Source organism: Zootoca vivipara, chromosome 8, assembly GCF_963506605.1.
Source record: "Zootoca vivipara chromosome 8, rZooViv1.1, whole genome shotgun sequence".
Taxonomy (NCBI): domain Eukaryota; kingdom Metazoa; phylum Chordata; class Lepidosauria; order Squamata; family Lacertidae; genus Zootoca; species Zootoca vivipara.
The window spans coordinates 4,650,589-4,673,514 of NC_083283.1; the positions used below are offsets into that span (position 1 = coordinate 4,650,589).

The 22,926-nt window shown below is 43.9% G+C and overlaps 1 protein-coding gene across 5 annotated transcripts in view; it reads left to right on the forward strand.

Moving 5' to 3' along the window:
- The window catches only part of TSNARE1 (t-SNARE domain containing 1), a 381,230-nt gene that overhangs the window by 166,750 nt on the left and 191,554 nt on the right, over positions 1 to 22,926 (forward strand). For all 5 annotated transcript variants that reach the window (XM_060277563.1, XM_035125893.2, XM_060277562.1 and 2 more), the window contains 3 exons: positions 10,996 to 11,086; positions 19,656 to 19,730; positions 21,380 to 21,436. In XM_060277563.1, the coding sequence (XP_060133546.1) occupies positions 10,996 to 11,086; positions 19,656 to 19,730; positions 21,380 to 21,436 (223 nt within the window). The remainder of the gene's footprint in view (positions 1 to 10,995; positions 11,087 to 19,655; positions 19,731 to 21,379; positions 21,437 to 22,926) is intronic.

Consider the following 22,926-nt stretch of genomic DNA (forward strand, 5'->3'; position numbering starts at 1 on the left):
GGGAAATCCATAGCTTTAACTATACGGACCTTTGTTGGCAAGGTGATGTCTCTGCTTTTTAAGATGCTGTCTAGGTTTGTCATTGCTTTTCTCCCAAGAAGCAGGTGTCTTTTAATTTCATGACTACTGTCACCATCTGCTGTGATCAAGGAGCCCAAGAAAGTAAAATCTCTCACTGCCTCCATTTCTTCTCCTTCTATTTGCCAGGAGGTGATGGGACCAGTGACCATGATCTTGGTTTTTTGGATGTTGAGCTTCAGACCATATTTTGTGCTCTCCTCTTTCACCCTCATTAAAAGGTTCTTTAATTCCTCCTCACTTTCTGCCATCAAGGTTGTGTCGTCTGCATATCTGAGGTTGTTGATATTTCTTCCGGCAATCTTAATTCCTGCTTGGGATTCATCTAGTCCAGCCTTTCACATGATGAATTCTGCGTATAAGTTAAATAAGCAGGGAGACAATATCCAACCTTGTTGTATTCCTTTCCCAACTGTATATATTCACTCAATTTACATATCCAGTCCTCCTTGGAAGAGTTTGTTTCAACTATCCATTTACTGGCAAGGTAGTATTCTAGCTGCTACCGTGGCATATTTAAAAATTCTTTTCTTGTGGGATATCTTTCCCTAATAGGCCCAGCAAGTAGGCCTCGGGTTTCTTTTCTATTGGGGTCCTAAGTATCTTCTCTTCATGGATAATGTCCCAAAAGCCTTTTACCTTTTTGATGTTGTGTTTTGTTTTGTTTTTTATTGTCAGCTGCCCTGTGCTCTGATTTTGGAGGAAGGACAAGATATAAAAACTCCGAAATTAATTGCAGTGGGCCTGCCACTTATGTGAGGGTTCGGTTCCCGTGGTCCATGTGTAAAGGCAAAATCACACAAGGTCAGGAATCCCTGGAAATGCTCTCCCCACCACCACCACCACAAAGCAGAGGGCTGCTTCCTGGGATCTGGGAAGGTCCTCTCCTGGAGCCTTCCTTCACCTCAACCCTGCCAAGTGAAGAAGTGCCTTCCTTACCAACACTCCCAGAGCCCTCACACCTTCCCAGAGACTGATAAGGAAGGCACCGCCATGCTAACTGGGTTTGGGGAAGGCGGTGTGAGGGCTCTGGGAAGCTGCCAGAGCCCTCACACTGCCTTCCCAAAGCTACCTAGGTGGGGCGAGTTTTCAAGGATGGCTACGCCCCTGTTTCTCACATTGTTCAGAATGACCGCTCCCCACATCAAATGGGGGACGATTTTTGCGTAGTCGTGCACAGCCCCCTGGATCCCAGTGCACCTCTTGGTAGTTGGGACTGGCTTCATCTTCCCCAGGCTGGATATTTGGGGTCTTCACCTACCTCAGTCAACCGCCCAATCCTGCCGGGGAAGCGTTGCCAGGTCAGGTAAGGGGAGGGACCTCCCTGCCCACACAACAGAAGGTGTAGCTTGCCTGGGAAGCAGCAGTCGGCTCCAGAGCATCTCCCACCCTCCACTCCCTCAATTAAGTTTTCTTTAGCAGGTTAACCTCTTCTCCATAGGTACGCAGGCGCTGCTACATCAAGGTCGCTGTTGAAGGGCCCTGAATGAATTTTCCTGAATTGGCAGGTTTTACCTTTCCCGTAGCAAAATGTCACAACTTTGGCAGTTTTAGGCCTTGGGTGGAATCCTCTAATCTGTCTTCCTAAATGGGGGGGGGTTGAAGCGGTGACCCACATCCCCCTTTGCGGCAGTGATACCAGGGTCCCCTGTTAAAGGGGTCTTGAGGGGAAGCATTGGCCATATGATGAGAGGTTGTCATTGCTCTCCCCTCCAGCGGCAGTGAATGGGGGGCGGGCTCTCTGCTTGAACGTAGATCTGCTCTGATCGAGCCAGCCCAATCCCCACACATTCTGGATATCCCTGAAGTCTCCCAGATCCACGGCTGGGGACTGGGAAGGATAAACGCCCAGTGCCTAAGCCAAGGTCTCCCTACATCTGAATCTTAATAAAGTTGTGCCCAATTTTAATCCCATAGCAGGTTGTCTTGAGTCATTATTCCGCTCAGCGGGTCACCTGGGGTTTGGGGGAATCTGCCTGTCCACACAAAGTACAAATTCTGTTGGTTTACATTTCAATGTGAACTGAATTGAAATCCCCCTCCATGTCACGGTCCGGTCGGCGGGCGTCAGGACCAGAGGCAAGATGGTGGTGAAGAAGCAGGGTCGAAGGCAGAGGCGAAGGTCCACAGGGCACGAAGCAGGGCGAAGTCAAAGCGAGGGTCCAGGAACAAGAAGCAAGGCAAAGGTCCATGGGGCAAGAGCAAGGCGAAGGCGAAGCAAGGGTCCAAGGAGCAAGGAGCAAGGTGAAGGATCCAGGAACAAGAAACAAGGCGAAGGTCCACGGGGCAGGAGCAAGGCGAAGGCGAAGCAATGGTCCAAGGAGCAAGGAGCAAGGCGAAGGATCCAGGAACGAGAAGCAAGGCAAAGGTCCACGGGGCAAGAGCAAGGCGAAGGCGAAACAAGGGTCCAAGGAGCAAGGAGCAAGGCAAAGGATCCAGGAACAAGAAGCAAGGCGAAGGTCCACGGGGCAGGAGCAAGGCGAAGGCGAGGCAGGGGTCCAAGAAGCACGGCAGCAACAAGGCAAGGGTCCAAGGAACAGGAGGCCAGATGCAACCAGGCAGGGATAGCGTTGCTGTGGCAAAGAGCTGAAGGGAAATGCTGGGCTTTTATCCCTCCCAGCTCCTGCCACCAGGTGCAGTGAGATCTCAAGTGGCCTCACCTGGGTGATTACTCCTTGTCTCTCCAGCACAAGCTGAGGACTTCACCTGTGTGGCCACGCCTTGCTTCTCCAGCACAAGTTGAGGCAGGCCCCAGTCCTGCAAAGCACTACAGGCCCCAGAGCCTGACTCCTGCCCATACTCCTGACACTCCATTTCTAGTAGTGATTCCGATCAAACTCAGTTGAGCTTGTATCTGGGTAAGCATAGCTAGGAATGTGGCATTTTCCGTTTTTAGCTACATTCTAATTTAATAGCTGCTTTCTGAAATAATTCCACTTTATTTTATATTTGGCAGTTCTTCCACCCTCAAAGCAATCTCCAGCTCTCTCTCTCTCTCTTAATATGAATTTTATCGAACTGCTTTTTCAAGATCTACAGTATTGAAAACTATAAAAAAGGATACCAATTAAAATGAAATTGGTTCAAAATAAAGAGACAAAAAAAGAGTGAATTCTCAAATACGCAAGCAATAATTGAGTTCTTAAAATATCTTATATCTATGTCAACTAAAGACCGTAGAAGGGAAAGATCAGTTTGGGGGAAGGGAGGAAAAGTGAGATGACGGAAGATACAAATTTAAATTAAATATGAGGCATACACTTCATAGGGATGGACTGAGCAGAAAATTACATCCCATGTTGGACTCTCTGACAATCGTAGGTCTGCTCCATCCCACTCTGTCCTCTGGTGTTGTGTACATTTTATTCCTTGTACACATTTTGTGTACCCATTTTGCATACACACAGGTTCCTCATGGGTGATGTAGAGCCTATGACAGGGTAGCCAACACAAACCCTCCAGATACCTTAGAATTCCAGCTCCCATCAGCCCTAGGCAGCATGGTCAGTGATCAGGGATGATGGGAGCAAGAGAATATGGAGAATTTGGGTGAGGCTATTCTACAACAACAACAACAACAACAACAACAATAATAATAATAATTTTTTTATTTATACCCCACCCTCCCCAGTGAGAACCGGGCTCAGGGCGGCCGACATCAATGAAAATTACAATAAAACATAAAAGAAGAAAAACAATTGATTAAAATGCGGATTAAGATACTATATATATATATATATATATATATATATATATATATATATATACACACACACATATACATATACATATACACACGCACACACACACACACACACACACAAACACACACACACACATTATATATATATATATATATATATATATATATATATATATATATATATATATATATATATTAATGCAGCCTCATTATAACATGGCCCAAATCAAAACCATAAGGGAGGAAAAAAGCATAATGGTCAGACTAAATAGTGGTCAGACTAAGTCCAGCCCAAAGGCCAGGCGGAACAGCTCTGTCTTCCAGGCCCTGCGGAAAGATGTCAAATCCCGCATTTGAAGAAGGCTGACCGCCAAAGAATTGATGCTTTTGAATTATGGTGCTGGAGGAGACTCTTGAGAGTCCCATGGACTGCAAGGAGATCAAACCTATCCATTCTGAAGGAATTCAGCCCTGAGTGATCACTGGAAGGACATATCGTGAAGCTGAGGCTCCAATACTTTGGCCACCTCATGAGAAGAGAACACTCCCTGGAAAAGACCCTGATGCTGGGAAAGATTGAGGGCACTAGGAGAAGGGGACGACAGAGGACGAGATGGTTGGACAGTGTTCTCGAAGCTACGAACATGAGTTTGACCAAACTGTGGGAGGCAGTGGAAGACAGGAGTGCCTGGCGTGCTCTGGTCCATGGGGTCACAAAGAGTCGGACATGACTAAATGACGAAACAGCAACAAATTATACATGGAGGATCTTACGCTGACTCAGACTGTTGTTATCAGCATCCACTTGTCTCTCAAGACAATGGAGTGCACATCGGGGTGGTGGTGGTGGTGAAGTCCAGCCAATGCCTTAGGAGCACCAAAATTACCACCCCAGGTTGCAAGCCTGGGCAGTGTGTCTGGAGGTCCTGGGTTGCCCAGATGACAAGACACACAGCCCCCGACCTCGCTGATGTGGCCCAAAGGAAAGCAGAGCAAGACGTTTGGCACCAGCTTGGCTTCAGGAGCTGCCAGAAGGAGGCGTACATGACACCTTTCTACCGTCTTAGGGACCCCACTCCGGATTTGTGTAGGCTTTACTCCTTAGCCCTTATTTCTCCTGCAAGATACCCTGCAAGGTTTAAGGTCATAGTCTTCTTTCTCCTGAATGGACCACCTTCCCACTTTGATGATCCCCATCTGCCCCTCATTTCCTTCTGTGGCACATGCAGAAACCAGCTTCTCAAGTGTTGGATCCCCTATTGGTCTTGTCCAGTGCTGTTTTTCTGGGGGGGGGGGAGAGTTGCCGGAACTCACTACGAACGTCTCCCTTGTTCTCTTATAATGGCGATGGCACCCACCTGAGAGATGCCGGAACTGAGTTCCTGTGAGTTCTGGCTGAAGAAAAGCCCTGGTCTTCTCTGTTCAATCTGCCGGAACCTGTCTTCACATGCAGGAGAAGTCTCTAACTCAGCTGCACTGGCTCCCGGTGGAGTACAGGATCAGGTTTAAGGTGCTGGTTTTAACCTTCAAAGCCCTATATGGCCTAGGACCCTCGTACCTACGGGACCGCCTCCTCTGGTATGCCCCATGGAGGACCTTATGGTCTGCAAACAACGACACTCTGAAGATCCCGGGACCCAGGGAAATTAGACTGGCCTCGACCAGAGCCAGGGCGTTTTCGACCGTGGCCTGGTGGAACGCTCTCCCACAAGAGACCAGGGCCCTGTGGGATTTGACATCTTTCTGCAGGGCCTGCAAGACGGAGCTGTTCCATCAGACCTTTGGCCAGGGTGCAGTCTTTGTATAAGAACAAGCATGAAGGAGGCCTCCAAGCCTGTTCACAGGTCCTTCTATGATCAGTGAAAACAGTTGGTCCTGGCAAGTATTAACCCCTCTCAATCTTAACCTGGTAACTGCCATTTGTCCAGATTTTAATTTGTTCCGAATTTATTTTAAGATGTGTTTTAATCAATTGATGCCTGTTTTTATGTATACTATGTTATTTATATGTTAGCCGCTCTGAGCCTGGCTCCAGCCGGGGAGGGTGGGGTACATATTATTATTAAGGGTTTGTGACCCATTGGCTATCCTCACCTGTTTTAGCCAGCCAGTTTGAGTTGTTCCCAAGATGTGGCCGCTGTCAAACGCTGATGGCTTCTAGCCATAGCTGTCAACTTCCGGATTGGAAAATAAGGGATCAGCAGCGGCGCGGCACCAGATGTCGCTTCTGTGCATGTCCAGACATGCACAGAAGCCACTTCCGGTGCTGGCTCTGCCCGATTTCCAGTGCCCAGACATGGGCAGAGCGGCACCGGAAGTCGCTTCTGTGCATGCCCAGATATGCACAGAAGCAACTTCCGGTGCCGGGCTGCCCGTGTCTGCATGTCTGGGCACCAGAAATTGCTTCTGTGCATGCCCGGGCATGCACAGAGGTGATTTTCGTCCTGCAGGAGCTGCTTCCTTATAAATTCCGGGGGAATTACGGGATATTTTGCCATTCGGGATAACAGTGGGAAATGGATTCAAATACGGGGGTTTCCCGCGAAAAACGGGATACTTGACATTATCCTTTATCATGCTATCTTGGAATGACAGAGTTGTAGCTCAACAACACCTGCATGACCACAGGTTCCCCATTCCTGCTTTACCCCACCCATTGGCCATTCTCAGCCGCCTCGAAACTCAATGTCTCTTGCCTTTGCTGCACTGTCAGCATAATTAACTTTTGTGAGGCTTCACTCTTGGAGACTCATTTATAAATCAGGTCGTAATTAGGTTTAATTTACATTCGGTGCCATTAAGATCTTCATTAAAAAATAAAAGCTTTGGAATTTCACCTCCCACAGCATTTTATTTTATTTTAATACAGAAGAGTAATAAGAAATGTCAGTATTATTTTTATTATTAGCTTTCTGCCGTATCCTTCTCCCCACGGGACAGTAAGAAGTTAATTAAAGGGACGTCTCAGGCGGAAAGAAATGGATTCCGAGGAATGTCACCCTACGGCACAGCGAGGGAGATCCTTAATCTATATATCTATACAGACACGCTGTGCAACAAATGCAGACGGAGGGAAGAACTGCCTTTTTTTTTTCCTTACCAGATTCCGCTGCAAGCTGGCGAAACAAGGAAGCGAAGGTGTTTGTGGGTGATTCTCTTGCAGCAAATTCCATGTCCCGTTCGAAACATTTATATGCCGCTTTTAATGAGAAGCAATTTGCCAAAAAATATAGGATTTAAAAAAGGGAATCAGCAACAACTGCATACAAAATGATCAGGTAGCTGAGCAAAGTTTACTCGGAGTAGACCCACTGACATGAACAAGCATGGCAGGTCCATTTAATGTCAAGGGCTTTACTTGGAATGCAACTGAGTTGGCTGCAACCCATAGCGAGTTGAAATAATTATGTGCTCTTGTCTTTCAACATCCCGTGGCTAAAAGATTGCACAATGTCAAGGGGGGGGGGCATATATGCCACCTTGAGCTCCGTGAAGGCAAAGTGGGATATAAAACAGAGAAACAAATAAGTAGAAGGATGGCAAAAAAAAAAAAGAAATATTCCCTAGAGAGTCATATCAGGTTGCTGGTATGCATGTGATCAATTGGACTCATGTTCAGAACAGTAAGTGCTGTAAACATTGAAAACATGAATGAGAAATGCACCATGTGGCAGCTAAACGATGCCTATTCTGCCAAGGTTTTTGGGTTGTTGATTAAATCTAAAGAGCATCTTTTAGTCCTGCCCTCCTATGCATTTTTCTTCTTTGACTCTACTTTGGCTGCCAAGCAGTGGCAAAAATAGCCTCTTCTCTCTAGTACGTATGTATATATATATATATATATATATATATATATATATATATATATATCAGTAATATGTATCTGAAGTGCTGCTCTGTGGCTGAAGAGATGTTATCTTCATGGTACACTAAGTTCTCGTTTATAGGATTGCTGGGTACTGTGCATAAAATTGCTGTGTGTTTCTTTTTTTAATCACAGGCAGCTGTTCTACCTGTGCTCGCTGCTTTGAAGCTCTCGGGAGTCCTTTCTTGTAAAGTGGCACACACTGCATAGATTTTCCAGAGAGGTGAAGCTGCCAGTCATGTAGCCATAGAATGCATATTAGTTCAGGCTAAACCAGAGGTCTCAAGGGGCACTTGGTATGATTTCCACCACAGATGAAAAATTGTCTTGCAGGAGAGGGCAGTTTTTGATCTGGGAGAAAAAAATGTGACCCTTGTTCTTATCAGATTCAAGGGTTGCTGCTTTATTGTTATTTTATTCTTCTTTTTAATGGGAAAAATAATAATGTAATTCCTTGTAACATCTTGTCTGACCCACAACGGCGAAGGTGGTAATAATAATAATTTTATTATTTACACTCTGCCCATTTGGTTTTCCCAGCCACTCTGGGTGGTTTACAACATATATAAAATATAGTAAAACATCAAACATTAATAACTTCCCAATACAAGGTTGCCTTCAGGTGTCTTCTAAAAGTCAGATAGTTGTTTATTTCCTTGACCTCTGATGGGAGGGCGTTCCACAGGGCGGGTGCCACTACCGAGAAGGCCCTCTGCCTGGTTCCCTGTAACCTCACTTCTCACAATGAGGGAACCGCCAGAAGGCCCTCTGCATTGGACCTCAGTGTCTGGGCTGAACAATGGGGGTGGAGACACTCCTTCAGGTGCTTATCGTTATTTTTAGTTTCTTACAAGGCAATCTATTGCAGAAAATGTGCTTTGCTATGAAATATGGATAGCATTGGGGGGGGGTCCCCTCTGTGCTGAGACTCAATATGAGCAGATACAAGTCATATTTACTGGATGTGCTCATAAGCTAATGAGATCCTGGAAGTTGCCCTTGATCAAAGAGAGGGAATGACTGGTTCTCTTTTTACTATGGAATCTTTTATCATTATTTATTAGTTTCTTAATTAATTAATTGATTGATTGATTTTTGCGCAACCTTTCACTCAGAGTTCCCAGGGAAGTTACCCTCATTTGTTAGCTCTCTATTTGCCATGATGGTGAAAACACGGCACATGCAAACGATTTAAAACCACAGAAAAAATTGAAGCACTTAACAATACAAGATAAATAAAAGGCTCGCCCAATCTGTAAAGGAACACAGAAGGAGGTGGAACAAGGAAGTCATTAGATTAGAAATAAGGATTATAAGCTAGAAGTTTTGTTTTTGTATTTTTGTATTTTTTTTGTATTTTGTATTTTTTGTGTTTTGTATTTTTGTATGCTTTTGTTGTTTGTTAAAAAATCTTAATAAATATATTTCAAAAAATAAAAGGCTCGCCCAGCAATAAATTTTAATAGGCACCAAGTCCTCCCTCCCCTACTGAAAGATGAGCATCACCATTACTTAACCCAAGGTCTGTGAAGGCAGAAAAGTCTGTAGGCAAAAAACAAAAACAAAACCTGACAGAGATGTATCCCAGTGTGTCTCTCTGGGAAGAGCACCCCATAGACTTGGGGGGGGGGGACACCACTGAAAAGGCCTCTACCCTTCCCTTGGGTGGGAGACACAGAGAAGGGCCTCTGATGCACATCAAAGGATCCAGGATGATTCATATGTAAGCTACACTATTTTGTCATGTGAGATCATCATCGGTCCTGCTAGCAGATATGGAGTTGGTGAGTCTTGTCCACGCTGCTGATAGGTTGGCTATTAGTTATAACTGGAGAAGGGGAGAGAAGGACCCTTCATTGGATGCTAAGAACTGGTTTGAGGTACAGATGACAAAAATGACCAAATATTATTGAAGTCAGATGAAGGTAGGCGGGGAGATAATAGGTTTGTTGGAAACAGGAACATCTTTGCACTGTACTGGAATCTAAAGGTTCCGGGTCCCATTGAACCACATATGGTATGCAAGGTGAAATTAAACTAGGATGGAACATGAACAAAGTGACCACTGGAAAGAACCACAACTGTGTTGTTGTTTTTTTCCAACTTTGAGGTCAATCCCACCTGCAGGGTAGTCCTCGCAACTTGAATCAGGGGCTGTGGAACCTATGGCGCTCCCGATGTCATTGTGCTCCCATCAGGGCCACCCAGCATGGCCAATGGTTAGGGATTAATGGAGCTAGATGGCTGTTATGAGGCTCTGGTGGGTATACTTTGTGTAACTGTGTCCTGTATCAAGTGTCCTCTAAGGAGAAATGTCTGCTTACTTTCTGCGCTTTCTTAAGGTGTAAGAGGAACATCTCTTTTCACAGTTTAAAGGATTATCAGGAGCAGGGGATTGGCTCCATGTCCAGTCCCCCCTGTCCATCACCTTCCGGTTGTGAAATTTAACAACTGCAAGCTGGTTGTTGTTATGGTTCAATCTGCGCTACAGGGATCTTGAATTCATTATTCTGGTCTAAGATACGAGAGTGCATGTGTATTATCCCCAACAGTCTGATAATTCAGACTGAAACTCCCAGGTGTCAAAAATAAGAGAGGTTATTTATATACGCTACTACTGCAGCCCATATTTTGTTAGCCCAAAAAATGGAAAACGAGCGAGGTCCCAACCAAAGAAGAATGGCAGCTTAAGCTGACAGAATATGCTCAGCTTGCAGACTTAACATATAGAATAATAGAACAAGAAGAAGATACGTTTAGAGAAGATATTGGAAAATGTTTATTGAATATATGGGAAATAACTGGGTACAGCTGAAAACGTTGGCAGCGTTAAGATGAATTCAACAGTGTAAATAAGTTTTGATGGATACAATAAGGGAATACTGAACGGTTTAGTTTTTTGTGAAATATGCAGGGATTTATGACATGTAAAATGAACCATGGAAAGAGAAGAAGGGAAGTCATTGATATTTTAAGGATGTTAAAATGACTATTTTAGATTGTAAAACAGAAAATTTAATAAAAAAATGAGACAGTGAAAGAGAGTGTGTGCATTTGTAGCTGTGTGCAAATGTTTACCTTCAAAGCATGGGTTTTCATTAAAGCTTGTAGTTGTTGGTTTCACTAACAAAATGTTCAGGGGGAGAGATCCCCAATTTTCAAAGTCAAGCTCTGCAGCCCAGGAGCATTAATTGGCATTAATTGGCGCACCAAACATTGATGTGAAAGTAGAGCACTGACAAAGGTTGACACTTATGTTTCCAAGGATGGCTTTTGAAAAAACTTTTGATTATTATTATTGCTGCAAAGTCATTGACCTCTTTTTGTCTTTTTTTTTCTTTCTTTCTAGGCACACGACTCAACAAGAGACCAACAAAACCATCACAACATGCACAAATGCCATCCGACAGCTGTCTGAGGTCATCAGAGGTTCTTCGAGGGTAAGTGGCCTTTGAAATGGTTTCTGACAAAGTTGTGGAGGGTGACAGCACAATCCTATGGCTGCAAAATCCAGGAAAAATGGAAACTCCATAAAGGAGCTGGAAGGGAAAAGAAAAGGGGCTGTAGTCAAAAGAGGTCTTTATTGATCCAGTGTTCGGATCCTGTGAATTTCTTATGCATAGGAAAGCAAGAGGCAGCACAATAAGATGTTAAATCTCTGTTTCTATTAATGCACGCAAAAAAGAACCAATAGGGTCTCTTTGAACTATCCCATTGCTTTTTGTTTTGAATCCTATGTATGCCTTACTTAGAAAGGCAGGAGGGTTCTCTGTGACCCCCCCCCAAAGGTTCCTTGTTTAAAGTCATGCTCTCCTAATTATGAACAGTTTACAAGATCCCCAGTTTTATTTCTGTATATGGGTACAATATTTGCACAACAGCATTCCTGTTAAAAAGTAACTAAATTTAAATATCACTTTGGGGTGTAGAGACTTAAGCAGCAGAACCTGAACATTTAATTGCCTCTAAAGAGAGAGAAAAATCCTGTTGAGTTATAGCCAGCTAAGTTCTACCTTTAGTAGATCCATTGAAATGAATGGACCTGTACATCATATCCATCAATTTTAATGGATCTGCTCTTAATATCTTTAATATTGGATACAGCTGGTTGATTTAAACTTCAAGCAGTTCATTTGAACCGGAACATGGAAGCATCAAACATTGAAAAATGACAGAAGTAACAGGAAATTGGGACATCCATGTTTAGCTCTCCTAGTTTCGCATTTGTTTTTAATTCTAATAGGCAGCCTTTGCAGGATCAGGACTGCATGGCATTTACCAAATCCTTTCAAAGTTCCTATTCCTCATTAGGAAATGCTTACAAGTGCACAGTTCTGCACTATGATATCTTAAGATGCCAAGGCGGTCACACATTAACTGCTCAGCCCTAGTAAGGATATTTAGGGTTCAACTGCTACTATGCCACACCAGTTTGGTAGATGTTTTATGGCACAATTACATCCAGGCCAGATCCATGCACTAGATCATGCCTTACATTGTAAGTTGTGTGTGTGTGTGTAAGATAAATCAATCAATAATGCTTTAAGCAGCTACTCCGGGTTTCTATTCCAGACATGTGTAACAATGTCTTCTGTGAGCAGAAAGCTTTTGGAGGTCTTAAAGAGAGAGGAACAATGGCTTTAGCAATGGGAAGTGAGCAAAACAAGGAATGCCATCCCCCATTCCACCCCTGGAAAAGGAGCCAGGTCCATGTGGCTCAGATCAGGGGGCGCTTCTGGACAAAATAATTAAAATATGGAGATGGGGTGTGTGTGTGTAAAGCATGAAATTTAGGGACTGAGATCATCAGCACCATCATCTTCTTCATCTGTTTACACACCTGCCACTTTTCTGCAAAATTGTGCTCGAACGGCCCGCAGTATATCAAATGAGCAATATATAACAATTCAGAACATATTAGAAACAATTATATTCATACATACAAAAATAAAATAAAAATCAATCTGTACAACTTTTGTTAAGCTAACCTGATTTAACAGCACAAACTAAGCAACATGCTATAAAACAATACCAAACTACCGAGATAATTAAAGAACGGAAACTAAACAGAAGAGAACATGATCCCCATACAAAAGCGGAAGAATGTCGTTCAGAATATCATTCTGCTCCAGACCATGCATTTGTATACATATTTTGGTTCCAAGACTCAGTCTTGAGCATCCTTTCCCAACTCATAGCCCTTGTGTATCCAGCTTATTTCTCACATTCGTCTTATTCCAGGGAACCTTCAGAGTTCCTGAATGGATGCCTCTTTGGGGTGGAAAATCTAATGTCAATATTGAGGGTGTTCTGGCTAGTCTGTGCAGATATAGGAAATGTCTCTCAAAACTGTGCATTTATAACCAGAAGACACCCTATCAAGATAGTGAGGAGCATCAAAAGAACACGGGAGTTCATCCTAGTAGGGCTAGAATTTAAAGACTCATTTTCCAGATCTTCCAGAGTCCTATTCATAAACTCTGTGTCTGGGAACCAATTGCAGGGAATATTTTCATGTCGGGATTCTTCTATCTCAACACTTGGATGAATCACTTCATTTCCCAAATCAAGGGCATCTGGATGAATGGAATTTTCCTGGACTGTGGTCAAAGTTTGGCGGCTGATAATGGAGTTAATATTAAATTGTGAATGGTTTGCTTCTACCCTGGGTATGGAAGTCTGTAATTAGTCTCTGCTGGCGGCTCGTGTAGGCTTTATCTGTTAGCATGCACAGTGACTGAGCTCAGGTAACCACCATTATGAAATAGCATATTTGATGCCCTGCACAATGATTACCAGGGTGGGGCCAATGTATGAAGGCAAGGACATCCTGATGACCAGCGCTGTTGTCTCATAACTGTTCTGCTCTGAACTTAAAAATGGAAAGCGTAATGCTGGTGGTCAACAAAAGAAGTTTTAAGACTCTCTCAAGGTTGGAGAGAGGTCCCTGTTAGATAGAAGCTAATTTGCACTAAATACAACACAACAATTAATGTGTACAACATCTTTTTGCAAATGCAGCACCATTGCAAATTTATAAGGGCATTTTTCTTCTCCTCCAAATGGTGCAGCAGGCGATTGGATTATTGAGTTGCCAAACGGAAGCTCGGGTGAAATAAAATGAAAGATTTCTTCTTGTGGTCTGTTATCAAGACGCAGGAAAATTGGCCGGAGACTTCCAGAGACGTTTTCAGTGGCGCAAATTGGGTCCAATGGGAAGTCAAATGAAGGGAGAGAGAGAGAATAGTTCCTGGTACTCTTATGTCATTACCATCAACACTGGCAGCACAGCAAAAACAAAACGTATAATTGGAGCAAGACCAGCCAGGAGAGAACATTTTTTTGTTTTGTTTTTTGTTTGCAAATAAATAAATAAATTTTGAAAGTATGGTTTGCAGAAGAAGGAAATGTTAATATTCCGGCATATGGAAGAAGTGTGGTCCTCTGTCTTGGCGTTCCATAATAGCTGATGGAGCCTCCTACTAAATTCGTATAACAGATCTACAATGTTCCACTCTCCCCCCCTTCCACCTGCATCATGCTGCTGCTGCAATAATTAAACCTACAAATTGTGATGTGAAGCCTGCAGTCTTTCTCCCTCAGAACAAATGGCCCAGGTGGGTACCGGTTGCTGAACCTCGATGTTCCTCTTGGGGAATTTCCCGAATAGTGCTCCAAAACTTCTCTCTCATAAAGCTTCTGATATCATGAGACACCATCTGTTGATTTAGAGCTTTGCAGTCTATCCCTTCTGAAAGCATTATGTTGTATATTGTTTGTATCATGTGCTTAGAGAGAGAGAGCAATATTTCTTCCCCAGAAGGATTTGTAAAGCCATCTGAGGGATGCTATGATAGTGCAGGGTTGGAAACCTGTTTTCTTCTAATGCTGTTGGACTCCAGTGGCCACCACACTTGTCAAGGGACCATGTTGGCCAGAACTTATAATAGCTGGGGTCTAACAACATCCCCAGGCTTGAGCTTCAAGCTGTGTAGGAGGCACCCAGATAGAGTTCTGTGAGTGCAGCCTGAGCTCTGCAAGTGTGGCTTTCTCCCGACTGAAGTGCAGAGTGTTTGAGGACCGAGACATTCACAGAGAAAGCAAAATGCTTGTTTACAAAGCTATTGTACTACAGAACCAACCTTAATGTGTGCTTGCGAAACATGGACCACTTATAAACCCCATCTCCAACTCCTCAAAAGATTCCATCAGCAGTGTCTCCAAAAATTTTTACACATCACTTGGGAAGACAGGTGAACTAATATCGGTGTACTGGAAGAAGCAAAGATCACCAATGTTGAAGCAATGATTCTTCAACTTCAACTTCGTTGGACTAGTCATGTTGTGCGGATGCCTGATCAGGCGCGTAGGAAGATAGGGGCGGTGGGGGTGGTGAACCCTGAGCGGCGCGATCCCAGGGGCGCCATCACGGCTGCCCGCCCTGCCCCCAAAACGTGTCCTGCCCCTGTGTGAGGTGTGCCCCGCCCCAAAAATGCACATCCTGCCCCTGTGCATGGCACATCCCACGCCCCAAAAGGAGTGTCCTGCCCCACCCCCAGAACGCATGCCACGTCCCTGGGGGCAGCGCGCCTGCTCTCCGCCCCCCCCCGGTGGCAGAGCATGAAGCTCCACTGCTGTGCCTGATGATCGTCTTCCAAAGCAACTACTCTATTCCGAAATTAAAAATGGAAAGTGTAATGCTGGTGGTCAACAAAAGAGGTTTAAAGATCATCTCAAGGCAAATCTTTAAAAAATGTAGTATAAACACCGACAACTGGGAAACACTGGCCTGCGAGCACTCCAGTTGGAGAGCAGCCTTTACAAAAGGTGTCATGGGCTTTGAAGACACTTGATCTCAGGACGCAAGGGAGAAACGAGCTAAGAGGAAGGCACACTTGGCAAACCCTCACCATGATCAACTCCCACCTGGAAACCTAAGTCCCCACTGTGGAAGGATGTGTGGATCCAGAATTGGCCTCCACAGTCACTTACGGACTCACTGTTCATGGAATACAATGTTACTTGGCTACAAGGGATCGCCAAAGAAGAAGAAGAAGACCCAGATAAAACAGGTTGCACAACACAAGAGCTACCAAGCTGCAAATTACCTACGGTTGTCACGATCCCTAGAGAGATGTGTTGGGTGGGATGGGTGGATCAGGAGGAAGAGTGGAAGGGAGCTGGGGTCTTATGGCTCAAGAGAGGGTCAAAGTGGATTGGGATAGGCTTCCTCGGGTCCCCAGGATGACCAGCAGTTAACCAAGAGGGACGCTTGGCCGGGGGTGGGGGCAACTCTTAGTAGTGCTTGATTTATAACATAGAACACATCTACTTTATAATAGCCTTTCTCCTTTCTTTCTTTTTTCTTTCTTTTTTATCTCTCACATTTGTCGGAGTTGAAAATTCCTGTGTCATATCTATCCACATTCTGAAAATAAGAAGTATTATTTTGATGCTATGCTATACAATATTAGTAGTTGTATAGGTGGCCTGTTTTGCTGGGGTGGCAGGGAGAGGGGGACTTGGAAGGCCGCCATAGCTTTATTTCGATTTGTATTTGTTATAGGAAGTTAGTTTAAACTGCTAAGAACTGCCGTGTGACATTTGGAGATCTGAATATGCTTTCCGTCGGATTTCACACATCTCCAAATGTAGCATATCTCCCAACAGTTTGGATGCACCAAAATGGAGATTTAATCAATATTGTTGAAACCCCAAGATATATGCACTTGGGTGAATAAACATATTTTTGAGACTTAAAAATAAAATGAAACTCAGAAACAGAATTGCATGTCAATATGGGTAAAAAAACACACACGTGAGCCTGGAGTGATCCAGAAATAGACCCGCCCATCCTTAGTTTTGAAGCAGTTCTGGTTAGGCTGAAACATAGCTGGTGCGGATGTTGATAAATACATCAGAATAATTGTGGTTTAATTGTGTCTCAAGCAACATGATGGAAGAGAGAGCACAGTGGAAGCATAGACTGGTTAATAATCCATAATTTGGAGACTGGGAACGTTATGAGTGCACCAAAACAGTGTTATTGTGGGAAATGTTTTGCAAATTAGATTAATTCCAGAGAATTAGAGCATGCAAACTAGCTCTGGCCCTGCGGTTGATGAGTTCTAACATGGCTCTTTGTGTTTGACAAGTCCTGTGATGAGATTTCCTGGGTTGCTATCCAAGACTGGATAATAGTTACAAATCATGGTAGGAAATGCATCTCTAAATTACAGATAATAGAAACCATCATCAGCATTGTCAGCCTGCCGAATCAATAGATCATTTTGTTTCCGCTTTGTTTGGTTTCTTTTCTTCCACTGTCAGATATCGATCTCCCCGCAGCAGCCGAATAAATAGCAATTTTGGAAAAACAAAACAAAAGCATTTTGATAATACATTGGCTAAGTAAAAAAAATATGCAACTTTGAATGGCAATTCTTTAAGCTGTTTTTTATTGTAATTATTGGTATATTTTCAGCAAATTTTGCATATGTATCTAGTTTTAATTCCCACTTCGCTGGGAGCAAACCATACAGTGGACGGCAAATGAGCTAGTAGTTACAAGAACATAAGAAGAAGCGAGATGGATGAAGGCCAAGAAATGCAACAACAACAACAACAACAACAACAACAACAACAACCTGAAACTCAAGGAGATTCATATGGTTCCTCCTCCTCCTCCTCTTTTCACCCCCACATTAACCCTCTGGGGTAGGTTAGGTTGAAAGTGAGTCCAAGTCACGGTGTCCAAGTCAGGATTTGAACCCTGGCCACCAAGGTCCTAATCTGACACACTAACCCAGGGGACAGCAAATTTTTCAGCAGGGGGCTGGTCCACTGTCCCTCAGACCTTGTGGGGGGCCGGACTATATTCTTTTTTGGGGGAATGGATGAATTCCTGTGCCCCACAAATAACCCAGAGATGCATTTCAAATAAAAAGGCACATTCTACTCATGTAAAAACACGCTGATTCCCGGACCGTCCATGGGCCGGATTTAGAAGGTGATTGGGCCCCCAGGCCTTAGGTTGCCTACCCATGCTCTGAACCAGGCATCAACAAGGTTATCCAGCCATGGGCCGGATCATTCCCACGGACGTTGTCCGTGGGCCGAACGGGCACAGCGCAATGCCGGAAATGATTTCTGCGCATCTCCGCAGCGCCAGAAATTGCTTCTGCGGCTGCGCAGAAGCGATTTTCGACGCCTGTGCAGGTGCCATTTTCAGCACCGCTCGAGTCCCTGCACCGCGCTGCGCCAGTTTAGCACAGCATGTGGGGGACTCACTGAGCGTGCGGCTCGGTTCACGGGCAGCCCGTGGGCCGGATAAACGGCCTTTGTGAGCCGTGTCCGGCCCATAGGCCAGATGTTGCCGACCTCTGCTCTAACCACTATCCCACACTGGCTCTGTAGGCAAGCATGCCACTACCGGCCACCTTGGAATCAAAACTTCTTATTTGTCTTGCTTACAGCCATACTGTGAATGGCTTGTTCACCTTGCGTAGCACTAATGTATTCATCTTCTAATGCCTCATGGCAGAGAATATGTTTCTGATCAGTTTCTTCAACGGTGATCATGCTTTACTTGTCAAGGTTGCCTCCCCTATTCAGCACCGGTGTGATGTAAATGAAATCAGTGTTTCTTCCCCATCTGTCTTCAGGAGCGGCATTCTCTAAATGCATTCAGAAACAGCTTCAACAACAATTTGACACAATCTCTCTGCTAGCGCCATTCAGGCAATTGTGCTTTCAAGATGTTCCACGGTAGAGTTTCTTTAAGCTGCATAGAATGGAATTCCCTTGTGTGTGTGTTCACTCAGGAGCTGGAAAAAGAACAAAATAATGTGGTCCAGTTGTACAATAACATCACTTCTTCAGAGAGAGAGAGAGAGAGAGAGAGAGAGAGAGAGAGAGAGAGAGAGAGAGAGAGAGAGAGAGACCGGACAGGCCTATATGATGCCCCTCAATCATGGCTCAGTTTAGAGTCAGTTTAAAATACACTTGCCAATAATAATAAAAATATGTTTTGTTTTGTTTATAAATCACTTTCCAGGAAGAATTTGAAAGCAATTTCACATTGCATTATTATTATTATTATTATTATTATTATTATTATTATTATTATTATTATTATACCACCACTCCTAGCGCAAAGGATAGCTCAGTAAGTAGAGTATGAGACTCTTAATCTCAGGGTCATGATTTTGAGCCCCAAAATGATTCCTGCATTGCAGGAGAGAGGCTGTCTATGGGCAATGGCTTCCACCTGCCTTCCCCACCCCCCTACCCCCCTACCCAGCCCTGGGAGCCTTTCTCAGACCATGACTTTGAGAACAGCAGAGACAGCTGGGAGGAGAGTCCAGGGATAGGTGTTTTTTAAATAATGATGATGATGATGATGATATAAGCTGTGTGTCTTTGTTTCTTAATATAATCCTTTTACATTGTTTTGTATGGTTTGTGGTATTTTATGTATTGTGATTTGCTGCTATTTTTAATCGATTATAGATGAATATTTTTTTTATTGTAACAACTGTCTAATTATTACTTGCTGATGTTTAATTTAGTGTTTACTGTTGGATTCTAATGCATTATTGCATATTTGGTAGAAGTTGTTTATTTTAAAGTTATTGTGACTTTTTATATAGGATCTGATTGTTACTATTAATGTTGATCTTTTATTATTAATTTTGTGTGTATTGGAAGCTGCCCAGAGTGGCTAGGGCAACTCAGCCAGGTGGGTGGGGTATTGATGATGATGATGATGATGATAATAATAATAATAATAATAATAATAATAATAATAATAATAATAGATGAATCTTAGATATTGTGAATTATGTGCCGTGTTGCAGCTTCAGCCTAATATCAACCCGGTGCTCATGTAATAAGTTTGGGGGTCAAGGGGCCTTAAGAATTTCCTATCTCTGGTTAATTAGTGGCAGAAAAGCAATATCCTGTTATATGCTAATGATGCTTGTTTATCTTCTTGTTCATCTTGTGTAGCAAGAACGACTTCAGTTGGACCGGCTGAAGAACCAGCTCTCTGATGCCATTCAGCGATATGGAACGGTGCAAAAGGTGATTGTGAGCCTGAATCTGCAATATATACTGTGTCGGAATGGGTAGGAGTCCCTTTCTAGGGGGTTTCCAAGTGATCACAAGATGATCACTTTACTCGGATGGTTAAGAGGAAGGAAACGTGCAGAGAAGCCGGGACCAGAAACAAGCAGAGTGGTCTAAGAGTGGCCAAGGGGAGGCTTCCGAGGTAGCATTTGGAGGCAGACAGTTCAGAGGGAGGTAGTGCAGTGCAAAGAATTGGCCAGGGATTTCAAATCTTCCTAAGCCAGGAACCTCCCAACTTGGAAGCAAGTTGCTGAGTTTGAAAGGCAAACTCCAAGGTTAAGGCTTTGCATAGGCAAGTAGAGAGCTGCACTGATTCTCTGGCCTGCTTGATGTCACACTAAACCATGGATTCATGCCAATGCAAGGGGTGCTGGAGAGGAGGGTGTGGGTAGGTTTCAGCTCATAGTCAACTTGCCAAGCCAAGCTGGCATTTAGCTGAATGAAGCGGAGTGGCAAAACAACATGGGCAGAGGGAGCAAAGCTGGTGAAATATCCTCCTTTTCTGGAGCCTGCATAATCATGAAGAACACTCTGCCAATGAGGCTCTTTTGTACATTTCCCACCTTTGGTTCCCTTTCTTAGCTCTTCATTTCCACCACCTCACTCTTCTCTGGCAGCTGCCTACGCATCCGCCTCAACAGAGTGTTGGTCACTTTCCATTCTGCACGAACCTGGATATTACAGTAGTTCCTTTTCTAATTCCTGCCAGAGTTCTGCTTACTCATTTAGGGCTGTGTCCAACTGTGCCTATCCCTTCTCTCCTCTTCCTTTCCCCAACAAAATCTTCTCCAGAGGGTTGAGGAACACTCCAGAGCAGTTTATGGTGTTCCGGGAGAGAAGAAGGGGACATCCCATTGCATGAGTTGAACTCTTAAGTGTCCAGCATTGGACACAGCCATGATTATTTACCCAACTATCACACTTTTCTTTCAATGAGCTCAAAGTGATGTGGCTGGTTCTCCCCCTCCTTTGCCCTCACAACACCCCAGTGAGGTAGGCTAGGCTGATATGATGGCTGGCCCAAGGTCAGCGGCTCTCATCTGTTGCGGCTTGAGTTGTTTTATTCCCTTCATGATCTTAAATATGGATTGACGTATCTGGAGAGAATGTATTCAAATGACGCCAGTCATTGGTGTCATTGAATACATTCTGCAATTCCTGTTCCTCTCTTTCAGCTATGCATGTTCCATCAGAACCTACGCAGGCGGTTTTCCACCTATGTATTTATCTTTAATAAATTACAATGTGCCAAAATTATCCATTGCATATTCCCCCCTCCCTGAGTGGCCTGGTTGTGTCAGGGAGCTGTTGTTGAGTGGCAAATTGCTATTTCCCCACACTTGGGGCTGTCACTTTTTAAATGCATGCTTTGCTTTTGATAACCCTGCCGCCCTTGAAGTTAAAATTACTTCTGATTTCTCAAAGGGCTACCCTTTCAAAGCACTCCCCCCTTTCCTAAATTATAGGGTTAGCTCATCCCCCAATATTTCTTTCTGTGTGTGTGTGCGTGTACGCGCGCGCGCGCGCACACACACACACACACACACACAAATATTCCTAATGCATTCCAGTTCTGACCACTAATTCTGTTATTGTATTTCCAGAAAATCGCCGAGAAGTCAAAAGCTCTGCTTCCCAAGGGACAGAGTAGTAGGAAGCAGGTAAGCACAGCATTTATTCAACGCATTTTGAGCCAATATGCCAACCTCTAATTTTATTCTTGATATCACGCACCAAATGTTTAGCAAGGTGCAAAACATCTCGTTGGAATCCTTCCCTTCTCCTGCATTGCAAGGGCTTCCAGACTTTCTTACAGCACCAGTAATTTGGGTGTATTGTGCATCTATTGAAGCAGTAAGGTTAACATCCTGTATAACAAATGAAAAAGTCCACATATATTCTGAGGTGGGAGACAGCCTGCTGTTCCTTGGAGACTGTGAGCCTGAATGTCTCTCCGTCGGTGTTCATGAAATGTATTGCTTTTTCACACAATATTTGGGGGGGGGAGTTTGGTTCGTTTGTCTCATAATAGGTCCCAGCTGGTCCCTGGACTGAAAAGGGCCAATTGATATCACTTGAAAGATGGACTGAAGACATATGTTGAACAGTTTGCCGTCTGCGGTGAAACTGACCTAACTCTTGAAGTGTAAATAGAGTAGCAAACAGTGTGTCTCTTTGCAACCCAAGTCTTTCATCTTCCTGGGAGGCTCAGAGCATGGGGAGAGGAGACTGAGAGGAGATAGGATAGCCATCTTCAAACATCTAAAGGGCCGATACATGGGAAATGAAGCGAACTAATGGATTCAAGTTATAAGAAAGGAGATTCTGGCTAAACAAGAGGAAGAACTTTCCGAAGGTAGTGTTTGGATGGTCGCCTGTCGGGAATTATTTAGCTGTGATTGCTGCATGGCTGGGGGAGTTAGTGTGGGTAAATGCCAGGATCTGTCCAGGTCTTCTTAGGCCCCTATGCCTGGGCAGGACGTCTGGAACACCTTCAGCATACACCCGGGAATCATGGACTCATAACTGGGCTTTATGAGCACCAAATCAGCAGTGAACAGCAGAAGCATTTGTAGAGGTTTCAAAACATTCCTCATTTATTTCTATTAACTACTGCATATTTACAGATCTGGCTTTGTGAGTGTTACAGCCTCTCACTTAGCCATCTTGTCTACAGAAGATATTAAACTGCACACAGCACACAGCAGAGAGCAGAGTCAGGAATGAAAAACAACAAAGTAACAATTCCTAACTGTTCCCTCCCAACAGCAGATATCACCAGATTTTCAGAATGGGAGGGGTGAAAATGCTCACAACCTCCCCCTTTTCATTCTGACCATTATGAAAATCTAGCACAAAAGCAATTTCTTTACATATATACCAAGTTGTTCCTTATTAACAGCTTTAGTCAAAGCATCAGCAGGTATTTCTTTCCCTGGCATATATGAGACTTTTACAACTCCTTTCTGAATGCATTCTCTGGCACGGTGCAATTTGATTAGCAAATGTTTTGTTCTTTGCTTGCACCCTTCTGAATGGATTAGTTCTATGCAGGCTTTGTTGTCCTGATAAACTTGAACTGGACAACAAATTTTTACTCTCATATCCTCACATAGTTGCAACAACCACTCTACATTCATGAGGGAAAAAT